Here is a 15,544-nt window from a genome sequence, read left to right on the forward strand (position 1 = left end):
GAGAAACTAATTAAAATAGCTGCAAATGTTAGTTCGTATTCCATCGCTGGAAGTTTTAATAGTAAAACAATTGTTTTTAGGTCAGGATGGGGTTCTGGTTCCCATTATGCTGATTATGTTAGCGGTGCTGAAAAGATAAAATGAATGCAGCCCGTGTAATGAAAGAAACATGTTAGTCGCTTTTCTGGAGAAGTGGACCATCGGACAGCCCGCAGCCTGGCTACAAGGATGTTTGTTATTTGCCTTTTGCAAACATAACAAAGCACAGCTGATCAGCTCGGTTTACAACCACAGCGAAACCACGATTTAATTTTGAAGGGAATATAAAAAGGGGTGAAGAACAGCGACAGGGGAAGAAGACGTCTTATTTTGTATGTTTATACATACTAGTTGGCCATCTGAACAAATTAGATTATCTAAGCATTAAAGATTAGAGAAAGTGAACCAGCAACAGTTTGTTTAGAGAAATTAGATTTTAGTGGAAACACCCTCATAAACAAAAGACAAACGGTTTAGCTCTGTGAGGCCATTCTCATCAGGACACCAGTGATTGTGTTTGAGAGTGAAGCATGTCAACAGCAACTACTAGTGTGCTCTGTCGGTGCACGTATTGGGAACACGAGAGGGAACTGTCCATATCAGTTTTTGTTTACAGTGACGACAGGATGTGGCCCGAAAACTATGCTGTGTTTGTTTATAATATCCGAGTGACTTGGATTATAAATCCTACATGTTGTATGAATGTAAGCCAGCCCCCAAGTACAAAGTCCTCTGTGACACTACCGTGTCCTCTTACTGTGCTCAAAGACAAACCAAAGCATCACTCTCACACTGAAATTTTTATATCATTTTGTTATGCCACATAACACACCGCTGATTATAAAAGACCAGCAAAAGTGGACGATCAGCCGGCTGATTTGTGAGACTGGGAGAGTCCTGCTGTTAGTAGAAGCCACAAGCATCCACTTCACTAAAGATGTTATTTGTAACACAAATCTGCTTTAAGAGCTCATAGTTTCTCAAATTCAGGGCTACTTGCTGACAAGGGACTGCTCAGAATTACTCCATAGTGTGTGTGTGTAGTTGTTCCTATGTTTTCATTTGACCAAGCCTTTGCTATGCAGCCCATTGACTGGTACACCAAGTGGATTCAACTAAAGTGAAATCAATTGAGAAGAAGTCTGTCGACTCACCACGGTCAGTGTCAAAAGGCTCTTTTTATAGTTTATAACAAATAAAATATAGCAATTAGTTCATTCTTCATTCAGAAATGATTACTAGAAACACATTATTAACACCAGGTTGGAACTCCCTTTGCCTTCAAAACTGCCTCAATTCTTCATGGAATAGATTCATCAAGGTGCTGGAAACATTCCTCAGGGACTTTAGTCCATATTGATATGATAGCCTGACACAGTTTCTGCACATCAGTGGTGTGAATCGCCTGCTTCACTACATTCCAAAGCAAATGTGCTCTATTGGATTGAGATCTGTGACTGTGGAGGCCATTCGAGTACAGTGAACTCATTGTCATGTTCAAGAAACCTTTTTGAGATGATTCGAGTGTTGTGACATGGTGCACTGCTGGGAGCAGCCATCTGAGGTTGGGATAAATAGGATGGGAGACCAAATCTGACCTTACTGTTTGAATGTTGTTCCATTATTATTGAGACCTGTCAATGGATTTCCAATCTTCCATTTTTATATTTTGTGTGTTAATTGTCACATCTGGTGTGGTCTTCTGCTGCTGTAGCCCATCTGGAGTTTTACAAAATCCTGTATGTTAGCCATATATTTAGGTTTTCAGTAGTATTGGCACCGTAGCACGATGGCTCCCTGCGGTTTGGGATGTGAGCGCTATAAATTAAAATGAAGCTTTACGTGTATGGTACAAAACTTTCACGTATACGCGTGCAGATACAAACTTCACAGTGGGACCATAGGCGTGCTGTACATTTCTACACACGCACATTATGTTGGACATAGAATGACTGTGGAGCGCTGCCAGCTGGAGGAATCAGAAGGTCCCGTGTAGATTAATGAGGAGACACAAACCAAGCATGTTTCTCATTGACTCTGTGGAGGAATTGCTCATCTTTGCTTCTCCTGGTTACTTGGAAACACGGAGGCCTAGGTATCTTGTTACTAATAGAAGAGTAATTACAGTGCTATTAGAGATTTACAATTTATACTTTCCAGTTTTGTTGTGTAATGTTGGCATTAAGCAACAGTCCAAGAATGCAGTTTCCTCTTTCCATAGGTAACTGATGGTAATGTCATTTTAAGAGCAGCTAGAGATTTAAAACATGAAGTTATTTTTCTGTTAAAAACATGCATTTAACTTCATCAGATTCTGCCAGACCAATGATATCACTCCATTTTAGTTGCTCATTACTGGAAACCTGACACATAAGTCTTGTTCCCAAGTCCTTGTGTGAAAAGCACATTGATTGTGAGTGCCATCTTCATAAACTTTGTCTCTGCAAAACATGGATATAGCCATAGATTTGCTTTATTTTCTTTTAATGGTTAGAGCACAAAGATAGGTGGTAAAGATCTCTATGAGAAAATGACCCTGTGCTCACCCTCTGTAAACACTTTTCTGCTCAGTTTATGATCTTGATTTCTAGTTTTGAGTATTGTTTATTGCAAAATTCGCTCATTTGCTAAATTCTGGTCAGATTTAGAGTAAGTAAGTAAAATAAGCAGAGTGTGGTTACTTTGTGATTGATAAGTCACAATTGTTGCTGTGTGCTCTGCTTTTCTCAGCTTCACCCTTCACTGAAGACATCTGTTTTCAAAACACCAAGATAGAAATTTGCCTTCACAAAGCAGTGAAGGATCACATCAGAGAGGCTAGAAGTCTATCTTTCATGCACTCTGGAAAGCCCAGATTAATTTTCTTGCTTCAAATGTATGTATATCTTATGATAACTGGCCTGGAAAGGATACATCCTCCACTCTAGGCCTAGAGAATTTATGAAGATTATATTTTATACTAGGTTTTAATAGGAAAAAGAATATGAAATACCTGTTTTTCCTATATTTCAAGGGCTGTAGTACATGAAATACCTGCAATTTTCTTTCTTTCTTTTGATTAGCAGTATATATATAATGATTCAAACTATGACCAGATGGCATATGTTACCTGAATTCAGGGCTGGACTGGGACAAAAAATCGGCCCGGGCATTTTGACTAGAGACCAGCCCACCAGGATAAAGATTGAAAATGTGACGTCATTCAGGGGTAAAACCGCAAAGGATTCTGGGAACTTGTGGCAAGAGGTACTAGCGCACGCAGGCGTTCAATTGAACTCAGTTACACAGCGATAAAAAGAAACGCAAAAAATGGCAATTGTTTTGCCACGAGTTCCCGGCATGCAATGCGCGAGAATCACGTGATTGCTAAACAAGGGGGAGGGTGCATCCAGCCTTCTCGGCTGTAATTGGTCCAGCCCAGAGTCGATCATGACCAATTGGCCAATCCAACACCTTTCATTATATATACTCTTCCTAAAAAAAAAAAAAATCCATCGGCCCGTAAAAACAAAAAATCGCCAGCATCTCACCGGGCAAATGCCCGGTATGCCCGATGGCCAGTCCAGCTATGCCTGAATTAGTACTGTTAGCATTTTTTAAGGCAAAGGTGCCCACTGAAAATGAAGTAAACTTATATTTTCAGCATTTCTTGCAGCTGCTGGGGCCTCTTTCAGCTCATTGACTTCGTAACTTCAAGATTTGTGTTACTTAGCTTTTATCCAAGTAGCATAAATTCCTTCTTTGTGGTGAGACCTTTGTATAACTGCTTTTTTTCACCAGTTTGATCCTCATTTACTGTGAGAGCATACAGTATGCCCAGACAAGCAGAAAGATAATAAACTTAGCAAAACTACTTGAGTCCTCGTTTTTGAGCTTGTGCAGGAGAAAGCACCCCGCTGACCCGGTCTCCATTACCTGGTAGAGTAGTGGAAGCTGTATAAGAGGCTGTTAAAGACATGACTACTCTCATCAATCTGATTTGCACTTTTGGGATGACTATAGGGGGGAAAAGGCCTGTCTTACCATTACCTAGAGAGTAATCTAAAAAGTATTACTGCTTAAAAATCCAATTGATTTAAGATTCTTTTTTCTATATGTGTGTGAGCACAGAAAAATATCAGCCAAGGCAAACAGAAATGCATCAAAGTATGCTTTAAATATCCCACAGATGTCCTACTTTAGCCTTACTCCTCATGTTTCTCTGAGCGTTTATAAAGTAGTAGGTAGGTAAAGCATCAGGGCCTATAACTTGATGTAAATGGAGAAGGTGTTTACAGCTACGAAGAGACAAAATAAATGTTCTAAAGGAAACTTAAACTCAGCTTCTGGCAGTGTTACACGCATTCCTTCAACAAAGAAGTCCTTTTATAATTTAATAGTCAGGATCATGAACAGTATGACTGTGTGTGATGTTCATGTATATACTGATAGTCTTCAGAATGATTTAAAACTAAGAGCTTGACATCATGTCATAAATGTTAAAACTTCAACCGCTATTAAAAAAAATGTAATAGGGTTGCACAATTATACAATTATTGATTATTGAGTTTATGTAATGCAGAAATGGTTGTGTTTGAGCAAGCAAAGCTAAGTGAAAAACTAAGATCACCCCCACTGCTCATACAGAGAACTTCTGTAAAGGCAGAAGATTTGTCAGTTTCCTGGTCTGGAGCTTTTAGGTGGGTGTTAGCGCAATGCCACAACCTTCCCATGAGTAGAAATTTAACTTCACACCTCAGTAAATGTGTTAAATATGAAAGTCCGTGGCAACCTATTGGGTTAGGCAAAGGTTATCCCAACTGTCAATCTGATTCATAACAGGGCTGATTCATTGGGTTTGTAAAGTGAACAAACCACAAGACATTTGGAATAATGTCATTTGTGGAGATGTTTGGTCATAATGGACAGTGCCACATGTAGAAAAAACAAACGCAGTATATCAGAACAAACACCTCACACAAGAAAGTATGAGGTGGCCATTTTTATTTTGTCACCTTATATTTCCTTGTGTCCTCTCTATCCTTTGGTTACTGGGAAATTGTTCCCCAAACAGGAAGCATAAGCAGGGACCTTGGTCCATAAGCGCAATTTCTCCCCATATTCATGCTACATATGGAACTAGTCACGCTTCTGACCTGATGTGCTGCTTTGGGGGTGCTGGAAAGTCTGGATGACTCCCTGCTAGGGATGGGTATCGTTTAGGTTTTATCCGATACCGGTGCCAAACCGGTACTTTTGAAACGGTGCCAGTGCTTAAACGGTGCTCAAACCGGTGCTTAAAGAATGGAAAACACAAAATTGGTCCAAAAACCTCTCATGTTCAGCTGTTTTTTGGAAAAAGATAACAATGTTAGCCTTTTCTGCAGCTATGGGGCATATATGGCATCACTCTTGGCTGGAAGCAGTGCTTAAACAATGGAAAAAACACAAACTTTGTCCAAAAACCTCTCATGTTTAACTGTTTTCCACTAAAGCGCTATACAAATGCAGGCCATTTACCATTTTTCTTTGGTCATTTTAGCCTTTTTGGCCAGGGTGAAGGGAGTATCTGCCATCAAACAAGAAGACAGCTGCATGTAGCTATGATGATGTTTGCTAGTTCACCTTACATGCCTTACACGTAATAACGTGGTTAGCCTACTCAACGTAAATTACACACGAACAACATTAAGCTACTCACGCAGAGAAGAACGGCTGCTGCTGCCATCATCATCCGTCATCATTTCTGCTACACTGGCAGGACTAGGGGCCAGGACTCTCCTCTTTGGGTTTTTGGGTATGTTGCTAACTCCGGGTCTGATAACAGGCACCACACCAGCAGTAGATGCGCTCGGTGTGAGGTCTCGCAGCAAGCTATCAAATACCGCGCATTTCTCGGCTTTTAAAAAAAACGCTATGCATCGCCAGGTGTTTCATCGGATTTGAGGTGTTACCTCCTTTGACAGTATCACAGTATCAGCTTAAAGCACTTGTTGCAGGCTGCTGAGTTTGCATCTTTTGCTGTGAAGTACAGCCAGACTTTTGACTGCTTCGCCTTGGGCATTTTTAATCTGTAGCTCTGCTCTAAAAGAACGTATGTACCTGGGCCCGCCTACTATCCTCGGAAACGTAAAATGATTGGCTAGAAGTGTATCACAGCTCAGGGGGAAAAAGCACCGAAATAAAGCACCGAAATGTGCGCTGCTTTTCGGTCTGGTTACTACCGTTTATGTCAGATGGCACCGGACACCGGTACCCATCCCTACTCCCTGCCCTGTGCATACTGGTTTTTGTCTTCAGTGTTTTTGTTTTGTTTTTTCCATCCAGGGCTACTGTCCATTTAAATTGTAGAGCATGTACTCCTGTTATAGAGTTATCATTTGTAGAAGGAAGATTATGTTTCTTTCTTCTAAACCTTATGGTGTAGTTTAAGGCAAAGTGGCCATTTTGAGTAATTCTCACTTCTTCACTCCTCAGAGAAGCGAGTTTTGTGTAATGGTGTGTGCTAATTTTAAAGGGCGTGCAAATTATAATGTCACACTGTCTGTCTTCCCACAGTTTGCTTCCCTCCTCTCTTTGTCTCTCCTCTCTCCTATTATTGGAATACTGTCACGGAAACACACACTCTACTGTAATATAATGCTGTAGTTTGATCCAGACCTCCCATTCATTTGTTTAGCTATAAAGGTCTATGAAGTTGATACATGTTTACATATTTGTTCACCCCTTCACTCTTTTCCAGTAACTATGGCTGCTGGCTTGACTCGTGCATGTATGTGTGTATATGTGTGTATGTATATGTGTGTGTGTGTGTGTGTGTATGTATGTGTGTGTGTGTTCTTCCCATCGCTGAATTACACAACTCTTTCCACCCTGGGGCCTGAGAACTAGTCTGATGTGACCTGATGATTTTATTGCAGCAGCAGTCTATTTTGACTCTTTCTCTCTAGCTCTCTCCCTCACACACACACTCAAACACACACACACACACACACACACACAACTTTCCCTCTGTCTCTCACTTCCCCCTCTAATTTTTTTTTATACCTCCACATCTGTTAATCTGCTCAGGGAATAGCAGCACAGTTTTCCAAACCTCTGTGCATTTACGTGTCATGCAATTCATCATTGGTAAGTCTTGGATGAGCACAAGTTCTGAGAAAGTCAGACTTTAACCCAGAAAAGGACCCTGAACTCAAATCAGATTATGGTTTGCTCATCCAGCCAGTAGCCGAGAACTTGAAATAGGTTTATTGCAGGTTTGGGCTTGAGGTGGTCAGCTTTCCTCAAAGAGAAGCAAACAATGTTCTTATCTACACCTTCGAACATAAAAGATGAAAGTCCAGGCTTAGCAGAATCCAGATACATCAGGTTTTTTTCAGTGATTTTCGAAAGACTTACCCAATTAAAATGAAGAAGCCACAAGAGATATTATTACCTGTGAAGTTTCTTGTGTTGGATCCATTTAGCTAGTGAACCAATGAAAGACTAGTATTTGTTGTTATTACCAGGCTGCTGCTCATATTGTCGATGGCAACAAATTCAACTGTGGTTCCTTGCCAAGTCTTTCACTGAAGTAGACGCTTTAGTGTATTTCCTTCATGTGTTTCAGTGTCTGACTGTGCTCAACAATGTGGCTCGCCACTACGTGGCCCTAAATGAGCCCTTGCTTGAATAAGAAGACACATGCAAAGGTGCCGCCTCTGTTAGGAAAGGCCTTATCGTGGCTAACTCCGCAGCTCATTCCATTAAACTGACATGAGAAAAAGATACTCGGATATTTTACTCTTCCTGGGAGTCCGCTGGTTCACTGGTTCTATCCACACACATAAAGAAGTCAAAGAGGTAATCCAGTTGCAGAGCTTTTAATGTATATGTAGCATTTATGTATACTGAAGCAATAAGAGCCCTGATTTTTGTGATACTGAATTTTTTTCACAGGGCCAAACTGCGGACTTGTACACAAGTAAGTAACATGTCGTCTGCTGGCTTTCGTTGATGGTTGAAAGTCACTCATGCATGGGGCACAGCCGCTCTGTACCAGTAATGTGTGTTGTTGGTACAGGGCTGTCTGTAAACCCATTAAAGCCTCGACCCCTGTTTTTAGACCTTGTCATGCCCTCTGGTCTTTGTGTTTCCATCAATGTGCTTCATTTCTGATTAATTGTGACAGGGAACAATAATGGGCACGTAGAGAAACGGAATTCTTTCTGGCTACTTGTCAGTCCGTATTAGCTCAACCAACAACCCCTCCAATCGGTGTAACCCATTAGCAGAGCTGACATAAAAATATAAGCAACCTCTGATCACCCAGTCTTTAGACAAGCAACTAAACATTTGGTAATGAGCCATCAATAACACCAACTTTTGGGTAAGAATTGCACAAGATCTGCCTGTTGTTCTTTTTCATTCATTTTACTCCATAGTGTGTCTGATATGCCAGTTACTAATGCTAATACAATCTTAAATGTTTACGTGTACATTTCCCACTTTATAATTGTGTCTTCAAAATTGTAATTAATAGTATAGTAAAGTAGTAGTAAAGTAAGTTAATTATTCTTAGATTTAACTATTTAATAAATCATTATCAAACTCTTACAGATGACAAAGTAAGAACAGCCAGAGTCATGCAGCCACTGGGGAAGCCTGTGTGGGGACTATGCACATACACAGCACTGAAGTAATATCCAGTGATTATTAGTATTATTAGTAACAATTTCTATCATATGTCTTTTAAAGAGCCTATTTCCACTGTAATAATCTTCTGAGCTTTATCAGCAAATTTAAAACTGTGTTGACATGGCCACATTAGTAAATAGTAAGAGTGAGTGACCCAAGATAATTACCCTAATGTACAGTGCTGCTCAAAAGACTTTCATATCATTTTTTAAATTGGTCTCCAGCAGAGCTAAAGTTCCCCAACATTTTTTAAGGTCTTTCAATTTTTTTCTTTGGACATTTGCTGCTTTTACACCTTTTTCCCTTGTTTGTTTGTCAAGGTATTTAACACTGACCTGTGAGTCATTAGAGTATTTAAAAAATCACCTAACTCAAGGAATGAACCAGTTTGTGTCTACACACCACAGACAACTTAGAAAAGAACAATTTTTAAAATGTATCTATAGGTTTTGTTATTAGCATTGTGTTGCAAACACATGGGATTTGTTCTCATTTCTCTTTAACTGAATCTAAAAAAAAAAGAAGATAGCACCGCTTGACTGGCATAAATAGTATTTTTGCACTAACCAGCTGATTAACAAAAAGTTATTTGCTGAAAACCTGACATATCTCGGTATGGTGTGCAGCATGTTCTTAAAAACAATTAAAGAAACTGAGCAAGTGGAGATAAAAAGAAAAAGTTGGCCTTAAAAAACTATCACAGATGACAGTATCTGAAAATCATGTCCTTAAGAAATAGGAAAAAATGAAAGGATGGCTATCAAGAAGCCATTCCTAGAGAAGGAAAATATGGAGAAAAGGCTAAGATATGATACATTACACAAGAACTTGACTGGAAATCAGTGGCAGCAGGTCTGATTAAATTTGCAATCAATATGTATCGAGGAGGTCGAGGTTTAACAATGAGTTTCTACAGTCATCTGTAAAACATGGGAGAGGCTCTGTCATGGTTTGGAGCTGCATTTCAGACAGTGGTGTTGGAGATCTTGTCAAAATTGATGGAATTATGAACACAAAAAAGTACCATAAGATTTTGATCCAGCATGTTATACCACCTGCAAAGTATCAGATTGGCAGCGGCTTTGTTACCTGGATAGAAAGAGCACACAAACGAACACTATCAGTCATGGATTGACCTTCCCAGAACTTGGATGTTAATAATAATTGAAGCAGTGGGATCATCTTGACAGAGAACAAGAAGCCAAGGCAGCCAACATCCAAAGAAGAGCTTTGAATGTCTTTCAAGTAGTCTGGAGAAATATTCCTGAAGACTCCTTAAAGAAATGACAAGAAAGCTTGACTAAGAGAGTTCAGGCTGTGTTGAATAAAAAAGGGTTTTATATCAAATAATGTTTTTGTGTGTTTCGATACCTTGTTGCACCTATGTCCTATTTTCCTAGTAAACTACAAAGAAATAAGGGGTGGCGTGTGACTTTTACACAGTACTGCAAGTAATAGCATGAGCTTAGGCACCGCTGTAAAAACTGTCTGGCTCTACTACTGAAAGCAAGCATCAAACTCGGAGAAGAACACATACCTAGGTATGAGGCGGTACTGAATGTAATATGCCTTTTTTTTCAGTTTTTTTTGCATGATTTATGCTATCCATTTTATGAAAAACAAGGAAATAAAGAGATGCCTGTGCAGTAATACCCTCTTAAAATAAGAGTAATTGCTTTTTGCCTGGGAAAGCTGTTAAGCAGTAACCCCTGAGAAACTTGAATTTATCACTCTGGTTTAAAAAAAAAAAGAAAAGGCTGTGCATGCGCCTGCAGGAAACAGGTGGGGTTGGTGAGATTCAAGAAAGAAAAATGATGTTTGCATGGAGCCAAAACATTATGTGAAAATAGCATTTTAAATGACATTTCAATAAGGCAGACAAGAACAGTTCATACATTCATCATCTCCTAATTTGGAGTTAAATGTTTGCACAGATTTGAACGTTACGCTTTAAGAAGGGGCTCGTAGACTTTTGCATGATGTCTTTTTAATAACAATCATTTTATCAAACAACATGACTGCCAAAAAAACCAAACAAAAAAACAACAACATGATGTAAATGTCACCTAAAAGCTAGATGACTGCGATTGGGCAAATGTCAAACAGTACAGGGATTCAGAAATGAGTCGGAGAAAATGAGGTCTAACTGTACATCAGGCCACTGTCATGTTATAACTTTTCCTCCACTCCCTCTTCATTTCTGTTCCATTAGGACTTCACACTGTAAGAGAGCACCAAAACAAACAGAGACAGAGCAAAAGGGAATGAAAGACTGCAATGTTTTGGGAAGCCCAGACTGCACATGTAAATTCCTTGTCAGCGGGCTGGAGTGAAGGGTGACAGGTGAGTTGAGGGAGACAAAAGAAATAGAAGAAAACAGCTGCACTAAAAAAATGGCCTTTAGTCAGACAAATAAGGGGATTCCACATAACAGGTTAAACTCCTATATGGACAATAATGTTGCATATTCTTTCTAAATCACAAAGGAAATGTAACAGTACCCACAGTTTAATATAAAACTGTTACACGTCAATCTTCTTCCCAGTTAGTGAAACAATCACTATACGACAAGTTGCATAACAGACTAAATCTGCTATTAATGTAAAAGAAGTCTCATAAAAACCTGTTGCATAACACGTGTTCTTTTCCAGTATATTCTTTGATGTCCCAAAAATAATGTGAACCTGTTAAAGATGAAAACTTCCAGTGAATGGCAGTGTGCTCGTGGCTAGTTTCCATCACAGTTCTTCCCTTCCATACAGGTCCCCTCTTCTTCTTCTTCTTCTTCTTCCATTCGTTTTAATAGATTCACCGAGAAAAAAAAATAAAAACGAGACCATTGCTGCTGGCTGGCCAAAAAAAGAAAAGCTTGGCTCAACCTTCTTTGTTCATTGACTTTCCATTGCAAATCCAGCAGGCATTCTCTCTCAGCTCTCCTTTTCCCTGACCACAGCTATGGCTTTGGATACAGCAGCAAGTCTGTCCTTTCTCCTTTTGTGTTTGAAGATAATGCCCACTGTTTGAAGTGAAGGGAATTTAAGGCAAGTTTAAGGGAAAATTGGGCCTGAAAGAAGAGACCTGTCTATATTTGTGACGACTAACAATGTAAAATCAAGGCTAGATTCAAGAAAGAGTTACACAAAAATACTACAACGTAGCCCTCTTTGAGTAATTATCAATGAAGCAGCTATAGTTAGTTTTTTTGTTGTTTTTATTTTAAATTCTTTCATTTTGTCACAAATAGGTGCCCTTGTCAATCTAGCCTCTAAAGTATTTATGAAGTATGTTGTCCATCCTCACAAATATAGGGGGAAATATTTTAAGCTCAAGTCTTATTTGGGACTATTTTTTTAGTTAGATTCAAATTAAACTACTTTACTTGTCAACCAGAACCAATTGAGGGAAACAATAAAAAATTAGTATCAAAATATCAAGTTTGTTTGTTTTGGGGTTTTTTTTGTTTTTTGAGAAAATCTGCATCGTTAAAAATGTGCCACCTCCTGAGTGGTCTTCAAATCTAAGCCATGAGGCCACAGTTTAAGTATTTGTCACAGCTAAAAGTCCAAAAGTCATGCATGGGTTTGGTCTGTACCGAGTAAAATCCTGCCACACTGCCTCACATTCATGTCCTCTCAGCTACACTTGCAAGACTTGACAATCATGTTGGAGAGTTGCTCCACTTTAGGTGTCCGTCCAGAGTAGTAGAGTATAGTGAGGGGTTCCAGGTCTTGGGGGACACAGCAGGGGGAGGCGGATGCCTCTGGATTCAGAGTGTTGTAGAGGCTCAGCAGCTATTGAATAGGACATAGAAATTAAATAATTATAAAATTCACATTTGTTTTGTGTACCGTGTATCTCTGCTGTCTCTTCCTATGTGATATTACATGGCAGAGACATGGCACACAAAGACTTCTGCGCAGAAATCCATGAGAGAAAGTAGTAACAGCAAAGAGCCTCTGCCCCTCTACCAGAGAGCCAAACATCTGGTTTTTCACAGCCAAACTGGAGAAATATACACTCACTAGCCACTTCATTAGGTACACCTGTTCAACTGCTCATTGACGCCAATATCTAATCAGCCTAACACATGGCGGCAACTCAGTGCATTTAGTCGTGTAAACATGGTGACGATGACCTCCTGTTCAAGTTCAAACCGAGCATCAGAATGGGGGAAAAAGGGTGATTTAAGTAACAGTGAACGTGGCATGTTTGTTGGTGCCAGACAGGCTAGTCTGAGTATTTCAGAATGTGCTGGCCGGCAGGGATTTTCCCACCAAACCATTTCTAGGACAATTTTAAAACAATAGTCCGAAAAAGGGAAAAAGAGAAAATAACCAACTCTGGGCAAATATCAGTATGAAAGATGAACATAGCTACAGTGACATCACCCAGTGGTTTGTGAAGTCCTGTTCTGAAGCCTCGTGACGAGGGCTTCCCATGTCGCCACCTTGGTTGCAAAAACTGGACATGACGAGGCTGGGCAGGTCTGACTGCGAAACCAAACGCTTACCGCCTAACAACTTGTGACTGACAACTCATCAACTCGTAAGCCAATGTCTTTGTGGTTTCATAGCATGCATATGGTGCATGAAACATGGTACGATGTACACTGGCAAAAAACAATAACAATATGAAAAAAGAGTGACTGCAGAGTGACCTACAAGCTTAGCAGAAAAGTGACTATGGAAGTCACGACAGAAAGCTGTTTTCCCATAGACATCTATAGGGCCAGAAGTCTTTTTGCAACCACAACTATTGCCATCTGGTGACGTTCAGATAGAATGCACGTTTAAGACACTTCTGCATTGATGGAGTTTTCCGACCCACAAGGTACGTCCATGTTTTATACATGAACAACGCAAAAAAGCAAAAACACTGTGTTTATATCAGACATCAGTGGAGAATGGCCAGACTACTTTGAGCTGATAGGAAGGCAGCAGCAATTCAAATAAACCACTTGTTACAACCAAGGTATCTCTCAACATGACAATAAGGTCACTGTACTCTAATGGCTTCCACAGTCACCGGGTCTTAATCCAATAAACCAACTTTGGGATGTGGTGGAATGGGAGATCCACATCATGGATGTGCAGGCGATAAATCTGCAGCAACTGCGTGATGCTGTCATGTCAATATCCACCAAAATGTCAGAGGAAGGTTTCCAGCTCCTTGTTGAATCAGAACTGCGTGCAACCTGATAATAGCAAGGTATAGCTAATGAAGTAGCCCGTGAGTGTATAAAGCATACCTTGTTTACTACTGATGCAAGTGCACAGATGAGGTTCATGATACACACACACACACACACACACACAAAAAAAAACCCACCATAAAAAATCATGAAAGGAACCAATTTCTGGCTAACATAGCTGTAGCTCTTTTCCTTTCCCCTAAAGTCAACTTTCTTTTGACTGGATGCCCCAGCAGGTGGGGATTCATTCAGTTTACATATCAAATAAAGAATATAGCTCTTTCCCCATGTTTAAATACAGGGCTCAGTCTTGTTAACACAAAACAGCTGCCTGGAGATTCAGTGGCAAAGTGGCTAGAGTTTCTGCTAGAAGAGTTACAGCCCAAGGCATTTTTATTTTAATCAATGCAATACCTATACTCTGACTGTGAAAGCTAGCTTTCAGATATATTTATCAGATATATTGATTTGTGATCAAATGGACAAGTTTTTTATATTTTGTTTTTTACACTGTAATTTAAAATACCATGTATAGTTGTAGTGAATATACATATAAAACATTGACATTTATGATGCTTTTTTTTCTGCAATCTACGATGTACTTATTTTGTTTCTGCTGCTGTAAATTCTACTGTGCAAAACTCCCTCAGCAAAATCCCACTTACCGAGCTGTGCGTTGTGTCTGAGCTCCTCAGGTAAGGGCATGGCCCAGAGCAGTAGTTGGCATCGTAACCACTGGGCTCATGGATCCACTTCCAGTCCAAATCACGGCGGAAATCAATGTGCAGCCGGCGAACACAGCAGCTCTCCTCCGTGTTTCTGTGATGAGGAGGAACAACAAAAACATAGTCAGTCTCAAGAAATGTTTTCAGTGGAACATTTAGGTTCTCTTAATATTTCATTGTTGTATCAAATATTTAAGCTCCTACACATGAAAGTACCATTAAAACTTGACAGCACTAAGAATAGATTTCTCAAGGACCAGCTAAAACTGGCGTGAATCCCCTTACGAGAAACAGTAGTTTGTGTCCAGCGCTCTCTTGCGTCGGCGTGTTGACTGAGTGTCCAGGCGGTGGGGCGGGATCATCATGAGGATGAGATGAGGGAGATTCTGTTCCATTTTCCTCTTCAAGTGATCCAGATCCAAGCGACTGTGCTCCTCCTCTTCATCAATACCTTGATTATAAACATGATCCAAGTGCACAACTATTAACAACTATGGAAAAAATCCATCCTTTTTTATCTGAGAAAGACCTTAAATATTATTCACCATAATATAATATAATAATATAATTTGCTTCAATTCATCAAATTGAAGCATCTATGCTTAAAAATTATTTCTATGTAAATAACCTTTGATTATTTATCACAATAAAGATGTGATTTGGTTATTACGAAGATTACATTTTCTTTCTTTCTTCCTGTTAGAAGGGAGTTTTTCCTTCCCACTGTCGCCAAAGCGTTTGCTAATCAGGGGTTATATAATTTAGGGGGTTTTCTGTGTTTCCTTTGTGCTATTGTTGGGTCTTTGCCTTGAGGCAACTATTGGTGATTTGGCGCTGTATAAATAAAGGTGTATTGAATTCAATGAAATGTTGCCATGTAAATGTATTGCAGGGATGGTAAGAACTCACACAGAGCATAAAACATGACTTG

At 39.7% G+C, this 15,544-nt stretch overlaps 1 protein-coding gene across 1 annotated transcript in view; it reads right to left on the bottom strand.

The window, feature by feature from the left end:
• Nucleotides 1-11,982: 11,982 nt before the first annotated feature.
• The window catches only part of LOC102205535 (transforming growth factor beta-3-like), an 11,162-nt gene continuing 7,600 nt past the window's right edge, over nucleotides 11,983-15,544 (bottom strand). Inside the window, exons 5-7 of the mRNA XM_013911195.1 lie at nucleotides 14,899-15,100; nucleotides 14,554-14,707; nucleotides 11,983-12,488 (exon numbers count right to left, since the gene is read on the bottom strand). Of these exons, the coding sequence (XP_013766649.1) occupies nucleotides 12,330-12,488; nucleotides 14,554-14,707; nucleotides 14,899-15,100 (515 nt within the window). The 3' untranslated portion in view covers nucleotides 11,983-12,329. The remainder of the gene's footprint in view (nucleotides 12,489-14,553; nucleotides 14,708-14,898; nucleotides 15,101-15,544) is intronic.

Source organism: Pundamilia nyererei, unplaced genomic scaffold (assembly GCF_000239375.1).
Source record: "Pundamilia nyererei isolate P.nyererei 1_Seehausen unplaced genomic scaffold, PunNye1.0 scaffold00058, whole genome shotgun sequence".
Lineage (NCBI taxonomy): Eukaryota > Metazoa > Chordata > Actinopteri > Cichliformes > Cichlidae > Pundamilia > Pundamilia nyererei.